The sequence below is a fragment of the Protobothrops mucrosquamatus genome, unplaced genomic scaffold, assembly GCF_001527695.2.
Source record: "Protobothrops mucrosquamatus isolate PMUCROS unplaced genomic scaffold, P.Mucros_1.0 scaffold687, whole genome shotgun sequence".
Taxonomy (NCBI): Eukaryota; Metazoa; Chordata; class Lepidosauria; order Squamata; family Viperidae; genus Protobothrops; species Protobothrops mucrosquamatus.
The window spans coordinates 437,244-453,990 of NW_015386973.1; the positions used below are offsets into that span (position 1 = coordinate 437,244).

Here is a 16,747-nt window from a genome sequence, read left to right on the forward strand (position 1 = left end):
GCAGCCACACCAGAAGCAGTTTAGATGGTTAGCTTCCTTAGATATTGAATTATAACATCTATCCCACTACAATTATATGGCACCATATTATGGTGATTTTATCTCATATATTGTATTGTATACATACACACACACACACATAAAGATATGTGGTATAAAAGGTATATTTTTGCTGATGTTTCATTTAAACTTATATTTGTTTATCAGTGATTGCATGACCTTTGTAGATGCCATATGCTAAATAAATAAAAACCGTTATAATAGATACACATTACATAATTATTTTACATTATCTAATTATTGCAGAGGCCAGCCTAAACTTGTTCCTTCCAGATGTGCTGAGCTCATCCATGCCACATCATCTTTTTGCAGTTTTGAAAAAATTTCTAAAATTTTTGACTTTTTATTATATAAAGCACTAATGTTTTAATTCTTTGTCATTGCTTTTTAGTAGCTAAGGATGTCAATATTATCTTTGATGAATTAGAAGAAATAACAAATTCTTCCAAAGATGATGAGTCTTCGCTTCACCATAGAAACTTGACTAGTACTTCAGATGATACTAGCAAATTAGAATTGATTGAAGAGGTAAGACATTTCATACAAATATTTTATTTATGGGTTATTTAGTTGGCTCTGAATTGATAATGCTGTACTTCTCAACTTACTTTCCAGATAGAGCTGTATACTCAATATATTATAAAATTACAGTGTTTTCATCATTCTTGTATCTTGCAGATTATGTGCTAAAATACACTCCTAGACTTTCCTAATAGCATATCTAATTCTTATGTTGAAAATAAACATTTGCAGAATGACAGAAAGTCAAACAAGCATATTAAAACAGTATATGGCAGTGGTGGCGAACCTATGGCACGGGTGCCAGAGGCGGCACTCAGAGCCCTCTCTGTGGGCACGCATGCCGTCACCCCAGTCCTAGGCCTTCAGCTGGGTTTTATAAAACCTTTTTGCTTTAGGCCTCTACCGCTGTGTGCAAAAAAAAAAAAAAGGTTCAATCAGTCAATTTCAACTTCTCGCGGGGAAAAAAAAGATCTTGCAAAGTTGGAATTGATTGATTGAACTTTTTAGTCCCACCCAGTCTGCCGTTACCACCGCAGCCACTCCCACCCAATGGACTACGCCCACCCAGTTGGCCACACCTAGCCAATGGGCCACACCCACCCAGCACTCGACGATGCATAAGTGGGTTTTGGGTTGCAGTTTGGGCACTCAGTCTCTAAAAGGTTCGCCATCACTGGTATATGGAATGACAAATTATTTATTTAAAACTATTTATATGCAGCCTACTAAAAAAATAACAAATATAGAATAATCACCGCCAGTCATGAAAACCATAACCTCCAGGAGCAAAATAAAAACCAGCATTCATTTTATCTTCCAAAGACATGATAAAAAAATAAGCTTTACTTGTTTCTGAAAAATAAATATGGAGGGAGCCATTGTATTTTCATGGAAAAAGAATTCCAAAGGATTACAGAGGAACTTGCTTCTGTGTTACCATCTCCTAATGTATCCATGGAGAAGGAACAATTAATAAATGTTCCTAAATAAAATATACTACTTGGAAGATTCTACTCAGAGGAAGGAATCCCATACAGATCAATGGCCAAAACCATAAAAAGCTTTGTAAGTAATGACTAGCACTTCAAAATGTAGTAGTTTTCAGATATTTTGTTCTGAAATCCTTTTCTTACCAAAACTGTTAAAGTCACTAGTTGTGTTGTTGGGTTTTTTTATTTGACAACTGTACTGACTGCCTTTACAGGATATTCCAGAAAAAAATAAATCCAGTGGACTATACTTCAGAGATGGAAAATGTCACATTGACTATATCTTGGTGTACAGAAAATCTAACTTACATGCAGATAAAAGAGAAGTATTTGAAAGAAATATTAGAGCAGAAGGACTTCAGATGGAGAAAGAGGTAGGGGGGCTGGAAGCAAGAGTATTTCACTGCAATTTATAATTTATAGCTGATTTCAAGAGGGTTACTAAAATGTCCATTGACCTACATAGTTGATTAAACACAATCTAGTGATTTAGGCAATAACCTGATTCATCTCAGTTTAATTCAGCGGCTTCCTGATTTGATTTAAAACTTGATCCAAAATGAGGTCTGAAAAGCTACATCTTTGAAACTGAATATAATAACATGACATAAAATCTGATGTGCAACGGAAACAAAGCAAAATAGTTATATTGTATATTATATTGATCAGCCTTTGTAAATTTTCTCAAAATCATACTTTATGTTTTAAGATGAAAGCTGTTGTAAGCTTGGATTAGAGGACCTCTGAGGTCCCTTCCAGCCTTATGATTCTATATTTGTACCACATCTTTTTCTATATCATTTTTATAATCCAGGTTTTTTTAAACTCCAGATCCACATTGAAATCAATCTCAATTTCTGTTTATCCAATAAAATCTGTTGTTCTTCTATATTCTCTGCTATAATATTAAACAATCTTGAAAGTAACTTCTGAGTGCATTATTCCCAAAGAGCCTTAATTTTTTTTTTTTATAATCTAATAGTGTTGTTCCATTGTATTAAAGGGTCTGTCCTCCTTCAAGAGTAACCCTTTGCTCTTTGGGTTCCTTATAGCCAGCCTACCATTCTCTTCTTATCATCTTGTTTATTTTCCAATCAACAAAATTTTCCCATAGAAGGGTTTCTTACAATTAATTTCAAAGACTTCATGTATTGTCTTATATATTTTTACACACACACACACCCGGCAATATTCTTTCAAGTCCATCTAGCCCCTTAATTTTCCAAAATCAATATTTTAGTCTCCCTTTTGCTGTTTTCCAGAAATTAAAGCTTCTCATTTTTAAAAAGTCTGAATCTCTCTTTAAATATTGCTCTGAAACTGCAAACTATGCTGTACACAACAACCTGCCTTAGATTATTGCCTTCTTGGAAAGGGACTAATTCCTCATCTGTATTCCATCAAAACCTCTAAAATATGCTGACCACACTTGTCTATTTGTGGTCTTCATAAATATAATATAAATTAAAACACATTAGAAAGAAGTGTAGTTAGTGCTTGATTCTTTTTCTGGCCAGAGCTTGCATGAATTTAATGTACAGTACTATAAAAAGCACATTAAGACAAAACCAATACATATGTTGTTCAGGTAGATAATATGCACTTTGTATTGAGTCAATGAACACTAACTGTATGGTTTCATGTTTTCCTTTGTAACAAATTTGTGTAAAGCTTATGGCTCTGCACTTAATAAACCTAAATATTCCTATAACTGCATGATAAATAGATAATTCAATAGTAAATCTGATCAGTTGAAAAGCAAGACAATATATGTGATTTAAAGCCAACACATTAGGTTTTACTGTAGTTTCAATCAGTTCTTCTTCTTCCAGTTAAGAGACTTGGAGCAAATGCAAAGGAAGCCAGCGTGCCTAAGAGTTAGTGGACTCGATGCTTTATGAAGCACCTTTAAAATGTGTTTCATACAAACTTCTATCATAGACATATTAATATGTAATTTCAGTATAGTGTTCTGCAATCAAGTTAATAAAAGTATAGTGAATTCACAAGTGGGAAATCACAATATTTTTACTATGCTAAAACTGATTTACTAGCATCACAAGCTCTCCCGTATTCTATGACTTGCAACTCTAACCTTGCAGAAAGGCAGTTCTTAATGGGATTTTCATACATTTCATTAATGAGTCTGTGAATGAAACACTTGAAGTAGATTCATCTTGGGTCTTAAATGATGATTCATATTTTGCGGCCTTCTACACTCTTAACTATTTAACCATTTATATTAAGAAAATATTTGAGAGTAATTTTTCAAATATTCTGTGATTTTTAAACAATATATCAAAAAAATAATTCAGTTTATTTTGAGGGATACTTTCAAAATATATTGCTTAATTTTTCTAGGGCCATCATATTCCTATTTTCTAAATGGTTTCTGCACTAAAACAGACCTTTTCCTTGTTCACCAGTGCTTCAGAATAATTTATCCTATTAATAACAGCTAAAATGGTATTACGAGAAAAAAGCACCAGCAGAATTGGGAGATTTCCAAGGTTTGCCGAGATTTTAAAATAAGAAATTACATTTTTTAAATTTAGGAATCTAATTTATTATCTCTTATCTGTTGCAGTCATCTTTATCAAACAGTGATATCATCTTTGTGAAGTTGCATGCCCCTTGGGAAGTCCTGGGAAAATTTGCAGAACTTATGAATGTAAGAATGCCTTTCAGGTAGGTTTAATTACAATTCTGGAGAATTTAACATGAACATGACGTTGAAGCGATTATGATTCAGTTGAAATAATTATGGTTCAGCTGCAATTTTGATTCAGTTTTGACTTTGACTTAATATGATATATTCTGCAGTGCCGCTAGTATCATAGGACATTCTGTCCTTTAGCCCCTTCATTGCTAGAGCCCAAATCACGCCCTGCTGTTTTTTAAGGGGACTTCTTTGCAATCAGTGAAAGGAAACAAACATCCAAGTGCCATCAGGCATATTTAGTGGCTGTGATCAGCTATGATTTATGTTGCATTATTAGAAACAAAGTTCACCTAAACGTTCAAGAATTCAGATGGAAAAAAATAAATATTTATTGTTATTTTGGAAAAGAATTGTTAAAATGTGATGTGATAATAATACTCAATTAACTCAATATATCATTATGACAATTTTTGTATATTTAACTCTATATTTTTTCTAAAATTGAATATATTACAAGAATTGTAATTGACTAAAATTGATTCCTACATCATATTGTTAAAAATGTAGTATTTCAAGATACATTTGGCATATGTTACATTAACATAAAGCGGCTAATAGTAACACATAACTTAGTTCATCTGTCACCTCTATAGATTTATTTGTTGTTGTTAGTTGCGAAGTCGTGTCTGACCCATCGCGACCCCATGAACAACGTGCCTCCAGGCCTTCCTGTCCTCTACCATCTTCTGGAGTCATTTAAGCTCACGCCTACTGCTTCAGTGACTCCATCCAGCCACCTCATTCTCTGTCGTCCCCTTCTTCTATTGCCCTCAATCTTTCCCAGCATTAGGCCCTTCTCCAGTGAGTCCTCATTAGGTGGCCAGAGTACTTGAGTTTCAACTTCAGGATCTGGCCTTCTAAAGAGCAGTCAGGGTTGATCTCCTCTAGGACTGACCGGTTTGATCACCTTGCAGTCCAGGGGACTCGCAGGAGTCTTCTCCAGCACCATAGTTCAGATGCCTCAATTCTTTTGCGCTCAGCCTTTCTTATGGTCCAACTTTCACAGCCATACATTGCAACTGGGAAAACCATGGCCTTGACTATAACGTACTTTTGTTGGCAGGGTGATGTCTCTGCTTTTTAGTATGCTGTCTAGATTTGCCATAGCTTTCCTCCCCAGGAGCAAGCTCTTTTAATTTCTTGGCTGCAGTCCCCATCTGTGGTAATCTTGGAGCCCAGGAAGATAAAATCTGTCACTACCTCCATTTCTTCCCCATCTATTTGCCAGGAATTGAGAGGGCCGGATGCCATGATCTTGGTTTTCTTAATGTTGAGTTTCAAACCAATTTTTGCATTCTCCTTCTTCACTCGAATCAAGAGGCTCTTTAGTTCCTCTTCACTTTCTGCCATTAGAGTGGTATCATCTGCATATCTTAGGTTGTTGATATTTCTCCCGGCAATCTTAATTCCAACTTTTGATTCATCTAGCCCTGGCTTTCTCATGATGTGCTCTGCATATAAGTTAAATAGGCAGGGCGACAGAATACAGCCTTGCCGGACTCCTTTCCCAAATTTGAACCAATCAGTAGTTCCGTGTCCAATTCTCACTGTTGCTTCTTGACCCGCATATAGGTTTCTGAAGAGACAAATAAGATGGTCTGGTATTCCCATCTCTTTAAGAACTTGCCACAATTTGTTGTGATCCACACAATCAAAGGCTTTAGCATAGTCAATGAAGCAGAAGTAGATGTTTTTCTGGAACTCCCTAGCTTTCTCCATGATACAGCATATGTTGGCAATTTGATCTCTAGTTCCTCTGCCTCTTCAAAATCCTGCCTGTACTTCTGGAAGTTCTCGATCCACATACTGCTGGAGTGTGAAATGAGTGCAATGGTGCGATAGTTTGAACATTCTTTGGCATTGCCTTTCTTTGGAATTGGAATGTAAACTGACCTTTTCCAATCCTGTGGCCACTGTTGAGTTTTCCATATTTGCTGGCAAATTGAGTGTAGCACTTTTACTGCATCGTCTTTTAAGATTTTGAATAGCTCAGCTGGAATACTGTCACCTCCACTAGCTTTGTTGTTGCTCAGCTTTCCTAAGGCCCATTTTACTTCACATTCTAGGATGTCTGGCTCGAGGTCAGTGACCACCCCATCGTGGTTATCAGGGATGCTAAGCTCGTTCTTGTATAGTTCTTCTGTGTAATATTGCCACTTCTTCTTAATCTCTTCTGCCTCTGTTAGGTCCCTGCCATTTTGATCCTTTATCATGCCCATCTTTGCATGAAACGTTCCCTTCATATCTCCAATTTTCTTGAAGAGATCTCTGGTTCTCCCTATTCTATTGTTTTCTTCTATTTCTTTGCACTGTTTATTTAAGAGGGTATTCTTATCTCTTCTAGCTATTCTCTGGAATTCTGCATTCAATTGGGTGTATCTTTCTCTTTCTTCCTTGCCTTTTGCTTCCCTTCTTCCCTCAGCTATTTGCAAAGCTTCCTCAGACAGCCATTTTGCTTTCTTGCATTTCTTTTTCTTTGGGATGGTTTTAGTTGCTACCTCTTGTACAATGTTGAGAACCTCCGTCCATAGTTCTTCAGGCACTCTGTCTATCAGATCTAATTCCTTAAATCTATTTATCACCTCTACTATATATTCATCAGGGACATGATTTAGTTCATACCTGAGTGGCCTAGTGTTTTTCCCTACTTTCTTCAATTTAAGCCTAAATTTTGCAATGAGAAGCTCATGATCTGAGCCACAGTCAGCTCCTGGTCTTGTTTTTACTGACTGTATAGAGCTTCTCCATCTTTGGCTGCAGAGCACATGGTAAATCTGATTTCTGTGTTGACTGTCTGGCGATGTCCATGTGTAGAGCCATCTCTTGGGTTGTTGGAAAAGAGTCTTTGCTATGACCATCATATTCTCTTTGCAAAATTCTATCAGCCTGTGCCCTGCTTCATTTTGTACTCCAAGGCCAAACTTGCCTCTTATCCCGGTTATCTTTTGGCTTCCTACTTTAGCATTCCAATCCCCCATGATGATAAGGACATCATTTTTTGGTGCTGTAGGGCTTCATAGAACCGGTCAATTTCATCCTCTTCAGCACCAATGGTTGGGGCATAGACTTAGACTACTGTGATATCGAATGGTTTGCTTGGATTTGCACTGAGATCATTCTGTCATTTTGGGGATTGTATCCCAGTATTGCTTTTTCTACTCTTTTATTGACTATGAAGGCTACTCCATTTCTTCTGAGGGATTCTTGCCGGCAGTAGTATACCTGATGGTCCTCTGCATTAAATTCACCCATTCCTGTCCATTTTAGTTCGCTGATTCCTAGGATGTCAATGTTCAGCTTGCCTTGATTCATGGATCTTACATTCCAGGTTCCTATGGAGAAAAGATCTTTACAGCATCGGACTTTCCTTTCACCACCAGATGCATCCACAGCTGAGCATCCTTTCGGCTTTGGCCCAGTCACTTCACTCTTTCTGGCGCTACTAGTACTAGCCCTCTGCTCTTCCCCAGTAGCATATTGGACACCTTCCAACCTGAGGGGCTCATCTTCCAGCGTCATATCTTTTTGCCTTTTAGTACTATCCATGGGGTTTTCATGGCAAAGATACTGGAGTGGGTTGCCATTTCCTTCTCCAGTGGATCACATTTTGTCAGAACTCTCTGCTATGACCTGTCCATCTTGGGTGGCCCTGCACAGCATAGCTCATAGCTTCATTGAGTTACGCAAGCCCCTTCGCCACGACAAGGCAGCAATCCATGAAGGAGCTATAGATTTATATGAGTGTTCTAAAAGAAATTTGATTAATCTAAATTTTACAATGATACTCTACATAAATAAAAATTAAATTCTTACTATGTAAAGTTTTCTGATCTAATTAGATTCTAAATAGGTATCAATATGCAGAGCTAATTGCAAAGACATGATTTTTAAATTTTTAACTTCGTTCTATAAACGTATGATGTTGGAATTAAAATTGTAATGATTTCAGCATTGACTGATTTTTTATTGTAAGTTGTAAATTTAATTCTAAATTTATTCTAAATATGTTTGGGTAATAAAGTGTGGATGTCTGTAATTTTAATGCTGACCAAAATGCTTTATGGCTAGCATTCTGTTTCCAGCATTCTTTAACGAAAAGGGAAATGATCTGAAAAGAATCCAGAATATGCTTTAGAAAATTTATGAAAAGAATATGAAGGTGATGTCCATTTGCTATTGCTTTTTCTCCTCTGGATACCTAGCAGTACCTTTGATAATTCAGTTGCTGAATGATGGTGCATATATTCATGAATATGGGCATATAGGGTCTCTATGGGACACTAAGTTCCCTTAGTTCTACCAAGTTCCCCAAATGATAAGATCTTTATGATACAACACTAGATTAGAAAAGCCAATGTGTTGAAATTGAACTGGCCCAACAAATATGAGACCTCTCTGCTCAATCTTGTCCTCCATTTTTTTTGTTCTGCATAATTGTTCTCCTGCATAGGATCTACTGACGTAGCTATCATCTCATATTATTGTAGTGAATTTCATAAATGATTTATGCAGCTTTTCCTTTCCATTGGAAATTCTGACATCCAAAGAGGAAAAGACATTTCTACTTCTAATAACTAAATTCAGTTTCTTAGCTAAGTTAAGCATGTAATGTTCTTACAGAACATTTGAAAATACAATAATCCTTAAGCCCTATGAAAAATTTCATCTCAGTTTTCTTAATAGTACTTCACTTAAAGCAATGAGGTAATATTTTTAAGCTTAAGACCTATTCTTAATATAGGGAGACCATTATCAGTTTTATAGTTCTATTTTTATTTAAAATAAATCTTAATTGAGCAGAATGCCATATCACCTCTGCAAGGAACAGAGAAGTTCTTTCATTGTGTTCCTAAAGCAGCTTTTTTCAGTCTAGCTATGCAACCTAGATATGTTGGACTATAGCTGCCAATAAACATACAGTATAAAAATATATCTTTAATTCCAATATACCTAGAAAGAATTTCTAATATCAGTTGTTTGGGGGCATGTCCATACTGTTCCTAGCCTGTTCAGCTTTACTCTAGATCAGCTGATGAATATCCTGGAGAAGCTGAGATCCTTTGACATGCAAGGTGTTTATCTGGATTGCAGGCTACAATTGGACAATTGCTATGCTGCTGAGGACTCCTAATTGTTTGTACCAGAAAAGCAATTGCCAATCATTTTCCATACTTAGAATGCTAAACTGAATATATATACCGCCACTCCTTTTTTAGTGACTGCATTTTGTTCCAACCACCATGTCCTTAATCAAAATGGATGCTAAGTGAACATGTGACAGAGAGAGGGAGACTCCAGCATGTATTGTTTAGATACACAAAATTTAGTTGCAAATGCACACGATGTTGAAAAATGAATTTTGTTATACCATTTATTACCTCATCATATTTGTGATCACAGTCACATGAATGAGACAGTTGTTTAATGAGAAGTGGCTGCGTATATACAGTATGCATATGTATACATGCACACAAGCTCACACATATGTACAGATGGAATAATCAACACTGAAATAAAAAAACTATATTGCCACATTGTAGATCTCTAATTCCAGTAGTTTCAGAACTATTACTAGTAATAATGCAAGAGACACAACTTGTATGAGATATAGATGGTTGCTGGTTCATAACAGAAATGTTTTTAAAGACTTTTTTCCTGAGTGATTTTTCCAGTGGATTTTATTTTTGTTTTTAATAAATGTACCAGTGCACAGTTTCATCATCTTTCAGCTATAACTCCAGAATGCATTCAAGGAAACAAACGTTTACCCACTTGATAGGATGATCCTGTCTCTGCAAGGCAGTTAATCAAAATTAAGTGTTGGCCTAGAATAAATTAAAGCACAATGAGCAAACCAGACAGCAATGTTTGAGTTGAAAGAAGCAGGCAATAAGGCTTTGAAAGGGGAGCAAGAAGACATACCTAAAGGTTGCATTGGGGGGGGGAGGGAATATAAAACAATGTCCTTGATTTTTGCCCTCAACATGGTTGCTGGCCATGGTCATTGGGCAAGGTGGCAGTATAATAAGCCCCTACTATGTTGCTTTTTGCCCTTGGGTTAACCAGCTCATAACATCAGTTGTGTTACTTTGTCTTCAGCACACAAAAAATTACACCCAATGTAATCTGAATTAGTAGCATTGTCCCATGAATCTCTTACATCACATTCGTAATGGAGGATGCACAAGCCATTTTAACCAATATAATCTCATACTCACATCACAGATACAGAAAATATAAAACTGGTAGAGAAAACACATACTAAATGCCTCAGTATCATACTATTGTGCATGAATATAATCTTTTCAAAACTGCATCCCTAGCATCAATGTCACCTGATCATGTATTGCATGTATAACTGTAACAGTTTTCTTTTATATTCCCCCTATTTAAAGCATTTTATTATCAATATAAAAGCGTAGCATTTTATTTCATTTCAGGTTCCATGATTCATTGAACAAAAAATGCTTGAAGGTGCATGACTTAATTGGAAAAAAGAAAATAATGAACATACATGCTTGTATACACACATACAGAGAAAGTGTGAGAAAAAGATTAAGGATGTTTTTAATGGTTCTGATTGTTAATCTCTTTTTAGTTTCTTCTTCCACCTCTTACAGGATTCTGTCTTCAATCTCCTTTCCTTCCTTGCTAGTTCATACTGTAACTGACGATGGGTTTTCTTCTCGACTGGCTTCATTTTTGCTGTTCTTCCAGGAGAAAATTCTATTACCTGCATCGGCGCTACAAGATCCTGAACAAGTTAGTGGGTTTTGTTTTATTTATTGGGAGTTCAATTTAATCAAAAAGTTAAATCACAGAAGAAAAATCTAAATTTTTATGGTTTCTATAAAAGCAGTAATTACAAAGATACTTTTTAATTGAGCTCTTCCAGGCATTATCACTTATTCCTCAAATATGATGATAATATTTGTATACCACTTCATTAACTTAAAGGTCTATAACAAGGCTATGAAGGCTTTCCAGCTGCTGTATAATCTCAGGTAAGGGATGGATTCTTTATGAAGTGATAGGAAGGGGTTATGTTCATGCTCCTGCAGGCATTAAAGTGACTTTTTGGTGTCAAATCCAAAGTAACTGCACCAATCAAATGGCAATTCCCCTGGGTGTATTCCTTTGAAGAGAAATGGTATATATCTTCCGGTTCCGGATCACGGCGCTCGCAGCTGCGCGAGGAGACTGCTCTCTTTGCCAGCTGATTCTCCGCTGCCGGTAGACTGTTAATCGGGTCGAAAAGCTGCCTTGGAGGGGCGGCTACCGGTGAGGAGGTCCTCGTCGTCCTTGGGAGAGCGGCAGCTTCTTCCAAGGACTGAGATTGCTCCTTTGGGCCGACGGTGGAAAGAACGGCCAGTAAAATGGCCGTTCATCTTGCCGCTGAAACCAGAAGTCAGAAGAACATCTAAGCACAGGAACCACCGTGGCTGAGCCGGGTGAGACTTTTTACCTTCCCTCTCTTGGTTCTCCTTTTTTTTGTGCCTGTAAAAAGCACCTTTGAAATTATTTCCCTGCTCTGAGAAGGCGGCATTGGTGAGTGTGGGAAAAAGAAGCTTATGGATTGAATTAATTTAAAGTGACTTTTTTTTCTCTATATTTTTATTCTTTTTTTTTCACTTTGGGGTCTTGGAAAACTTTTTAATATTGAATCTGCTATTGGACTTGAATTCTTTTTTTCTCTGTGTTTCCTGATCTTGTTTATGAGATTCCTGGTCTATGGGAGAAGATTTTACATTGTACTGAGGACACCTTGTGGAAAAAGTTAAAATTGCAACTTTCCCTTTTTTCTGATGATCAGATTGACCTTGACTTTCAGATTACCATAAAAGAAAAAATACAAAGAAAATTAACAGCTGTACTGGTGGGGGTGGACATTGATTAAATGTTTTCTGAATATAGCCTCTACTAAATGATACAGACTGTTTCTAATTATTTTTGAAATGGAGCAATCCTTGGTTCAACTTGACTATAAACTTATACTGGAAAAACGTTACGAAGCTACTGATGAAATATGTTTGCAAATAAAAAAAATTACTATGGAAATAAAAAACAGAAACTCTGCTTTGAATCTACAAATTGACTCCCAGATCTTATCTGAGCACTCTATAGACCAAAAAACAACAAAAGCGGGATTAACTAAAGGTAAAGAAGATTCCATCCTATTTCATATGCATGCGGATGAGATCTCTGAGGAACTAAAAAGGATTGCAAGTAAAACACTTACAACCTTAAAACCAATAGAAATGGACAGACAAATACAACGAGCTGAGAACTATGGTAGCCTGGATAAACAACTATCATCTACAAAGTTGGACATAACTGAGCCAGCTATTCAACAGTTTCAAATGTGGAGATTTGACTTTTCAAAACAACAAGGGACTACTTACAAAGGAGCTAGGTCTCTAAAACAGAAAAGAGGACGTCTCTGTTTAATTCAAAGGATTCTACAAGGCATAAAGAGTGACTTGTTCATTGATATACGTAGAGGCCTTGTTATGGAAACCGGTTTGGCATAAAAGGAAAGCTAGAATAAGATTTAAGAATGTGACTTAAGGTTTTAGGTAATGGGTTTAAAAGGCTTATTAGATATGGATTGATTTATGGCTTAAGACAGTTAAATAACAGGTTAGATTGAATAAAAATTAATTAAGGTTTGAACTTAATAATAACTTGTTTTGTCTATGTATTAATATGTTTTGGATACAGTAACTTTGGGAGGACGTTAAAGAAATTTGATACAGATATTGAGGGATTGATTGTTAGATTATAAAGAATAATAGAAATAGAAAGGTATTTTTTCTCTTTTCTTTTTTTTTGTTTTGTCTGTTTTTTTTTCTTTGTTCTTTTTTTCCCCTTTCTGATTTGAATTAATATTTTCTTTTCTTATTAGAATTGATAGTCATTTGTAATGGAAGAGGAATAAGAAAAAGGAAGAAATGATATTAATAAATGCTTATTGAATATGTTAAGGAAAAAGGTTATGGGGAGACCCCCGAAGTGTTAACTAGGTATTTAGATTAGAAATATGGAACACAGTAAGTGAAATAGTTAAACTCAACACAGGATTTGGATTTGTAGATTTATTTAGACGAAAGATTATTGAGGATTGCTATGACTGATTTAGTTGTATTGTAATATATCAATTTGAATATAATACTGTATGTCATTAGAGGGAAAAGAGAGGAGGTTTTTAATGACTTAATTCGAACTTTATGAATATGACTTTGTTTTGTGGACAATTGATTGCCCTGCCACCACGTTGTTTCTTAAGCACTTGTTTGTAAAATGAAAAAACCAATAAAACTTGTTGTTCTTTTTTAAAAAAAGAGAAATGGTACTGTTTATGACATTCATGAAGCGCCATCCTAACTTCGAACAGTTGCTAAGTAAATGGTCATAAGGCAAGGACTATCTGTACTTTTTGTATCCTGCTTTTTTCAAAATCCAACTTCCACTTTGATGGCATATCGCAAGGAATACAATTGCTTGTGCTGCTCAGATCTTTGTAGGTAGAGAGTGATTTTAGGCGTTATTAACTTTTTCTTCCACTTGGTTCATAAGATAAAAGGGAGGTATTGTAGCTGCTTTTCACTTTTAGCAAAAAAAACCTCCCACTGTATATCTTAAATTTGTTGTTTTGTTCCTTCCCCTAAGAAGCCAAAGTTTTATGATTAAAAGCATAATAGATAAAAGCAGTATAAAATTTTGAAAGAAACAAATAATCTGTTAAAGAATTGTACCTTGGAGAGTCACTGAATATATTATCAGCCCAAACAAGATACAGATTTGTTTGTAAAGTAAATTATGATGGATTTAAATATATTTCAGAGTATTCTCCAAATAATAATATGAAATATCCTACAAAACAATGATAAGTAAGAATATAGATAGGACATTTCAGCTAGGAATAGATATTCAGACAATCACAAGTATGTTCTAGATTTTTGTTTTGTTTTGTTTTGTTTTGACCTTTCACTAGACCATAATGCCACGGATGTTAAGAAATGAGGCCCTTAACACATTCAGAGCCCGGGTACACAGTCAAGTTTTTAAAACCTTACAGAAGGTCAACAGGGCTGGAGAATATTTGACCGAGCAAGGTCTACCAAAGAAAAGGCCCATCTTCTGATCCCTGTCAGCCAACACTCTGGTGGGATCTTCTGGACCAAATTGAATAGGTAGATACTCTTGAAAAAAGATGGTCTTTCGGGTAACCTGATCCCAAGCCATGTAGCTCATGTTGCCTATATATGCTATTTGTACACTTGCAAACCTGATTGAATAATACATTATATAGTAACTGACTAGTCTCCTGATAACTGTTTTGCTTTTATTAAATTGGGAATGGAAAACCAGTGCACATGACACATTCTGACAGTTAATACGTTTTGCAGCATACTCAAATAAGCATTAAAGTCTCTTTGAAGTAAATAAAACTCAGCACTTGGTTTCTATATTGATACATCGAGGAAGTTTTCTTGGTAGTGATTGGGAATTGTTTTCTTCCACATTTTTTTTCCTTCCTAGACTAGCCTATTATTCTCAATTTCTTATCCAAATATTTACCAGACATTGTCCTGATTAGCTTTTTATAATCACCTAGCTAGACCAAAACAAGTACTATTGAAACAAACTAAGATAGCAATGTTTTTTAAAAGCTCTCTTTGTGACAAATGAGTAGGTAGAAAATGGCAGCAAAACCATATATATATTTGTTTTCGTAGATTTTCACGGGTACAGGTATGCAGGTCTTGGCGTATTTGGGTCTTTTCCCGTGTAAGATTGAGAGTATCTTGGCGACGTTTCGACAAGGTCCCACTCGTCATCTTCAGGCTGGGGTCTTCGGCTTCATGCTTGTGCGAGCAAAGTGTGATCAGAGCTGCCGTCTCTATAAATATTGGTGGGGGTGTGTGGAGTGCTGGCTTAGTTGCTGTAGATGGATTGGTTGGCTGTGTGGGAGCTAAACCTCTAAACACAGACCCACCACCTACCTGGAAAAAACCACCAAATCCAAAATAAAAGCCTCTCCCATCAGTGAAGAGATCCAGCAAAGAATCATCCCCAGAGAGAAATCATCCAGATGCCCCAAGCTCTATGGCCTCCCCAAGATTCACAAAGAAGGAACACCACTCAGACCATAGTCAGCTCCATAGGCTCACCTCTACAGAACCTCACCAAATTTCTCGCCAAACAACTTCAGCCCTACACAGAATCCATCTCCTCACACGTACAAAACTCACTCCACTTCATAGAAACAATAAAGAAACAAAACCTACAACCCAGCGACCTACTCATGAGCTTCGATGTCACATCCCTCTTCACCCAAGTGCCTATCAAAGAAGCCTTGACAGCTATCCAAAACAAATACAACCCCCCAAAGCACATCCTAGATCTGACCAACCACTGCCTAACCAACACATACTTCATCCACAATGGACAGAGATACAAACAGATAGAAGGAGCACCTATGGGATCACCCCTCTCACCTGTCATCGCAAATCTATACATGGAACACTTTGAAACCAATGCCTTAGACAAATCTGAACACAAACCCAAACTCTGGCTCAGATATGTAGATGACACTTTTGTAATTTGGCCACACGGAAAAGAAAAACTGGACAACTTCCTCACACATCTCAACAGCCTACACCCCAAAATACAATTCACGATGGAAATATAAGCCAACAACCAACTCCCCTTTCTGGACGTCCTAATCTACAAAAAAAACCAATGGCTCTCTAGGACACACCATCTACCGGAAAAAAACACACACCAACCGCTCCTTAAACGCACAATTCCATCACCCTGCACAGATCAACTCCGTAGCCAAGACCCTCATCTCCAGAACCAAACGCCTAGCCGACAAAGATCACCTGAAAACTGAATTACACACTCTCACAAACATACTAATCTCCAATGGATTCCAAAGAAATACAATTACCAATCTAATCCAAAGGGAAACACCCCCCAAGAACTGAGACATAGAACAGTACAACGACATCGCCCTCCTCCCCTACATCAAAGGCACCACAGATAAAATCAGAAAAATTCTCCACAAACACAATATCAAGACAGCCTTCAGCACCGACCAAAAAATAGCCAACATCTTAAGAAACCCCAAAGACAGGATCCAGCTAGAAAACCAAGGAGTCTATGAAATACCATGCAAAATCTGCCCAGCCACATACATTGGACAAACTAATAGGTGAATAAATGCCCGCATCGCAGAACACAAGAACTCAGTCAGAAAAGAAGAAAAAACTTCCTCCCTCTTCCAGCATCTTAAAGCTACAGGACATGAAATTGATTTTGAAGGAACCAAACTAATCTCCAAAACTGAACACCACAACAAGAGAATAATTATGGAAGCCATCGAAATAGAAAAACACCCCCACAACATGAATAAACGTGACGATACCTCCCGCCTACCAGACATCTG

General features: G+C 36.6%; 1 protein-coding gene across 1 annotated transcript in view; it reads left to right on the plus strand.

Annotated features, from left to right (window-relative positions):
• Positions 1–16,747, plus strand: part of ANO4 (anoctamin 4) — a 96,907-nt gene that overhangs the window by 45,412 nt on the left and 34,748 nt on the right. Inside the window, exons 6-9 of the mRNA XM_015818161.1 lie at positions 452–588; positions 1,787–1,945; positions 4,159–4,259; positions 11,011–11,055. Coding sequence (XP_015673647.1) covers positions 452–588; positions 1,787–1,945; positions 4,159–4,259; positions 11,011–11,055 — 442 coding nt within the window. The remainder of the gene's footprint in view (positions 1–451; positions 589–1,786; positions 1,946–4,158; positions 4,260–11,010; positions 11,056–16,747) is intronic.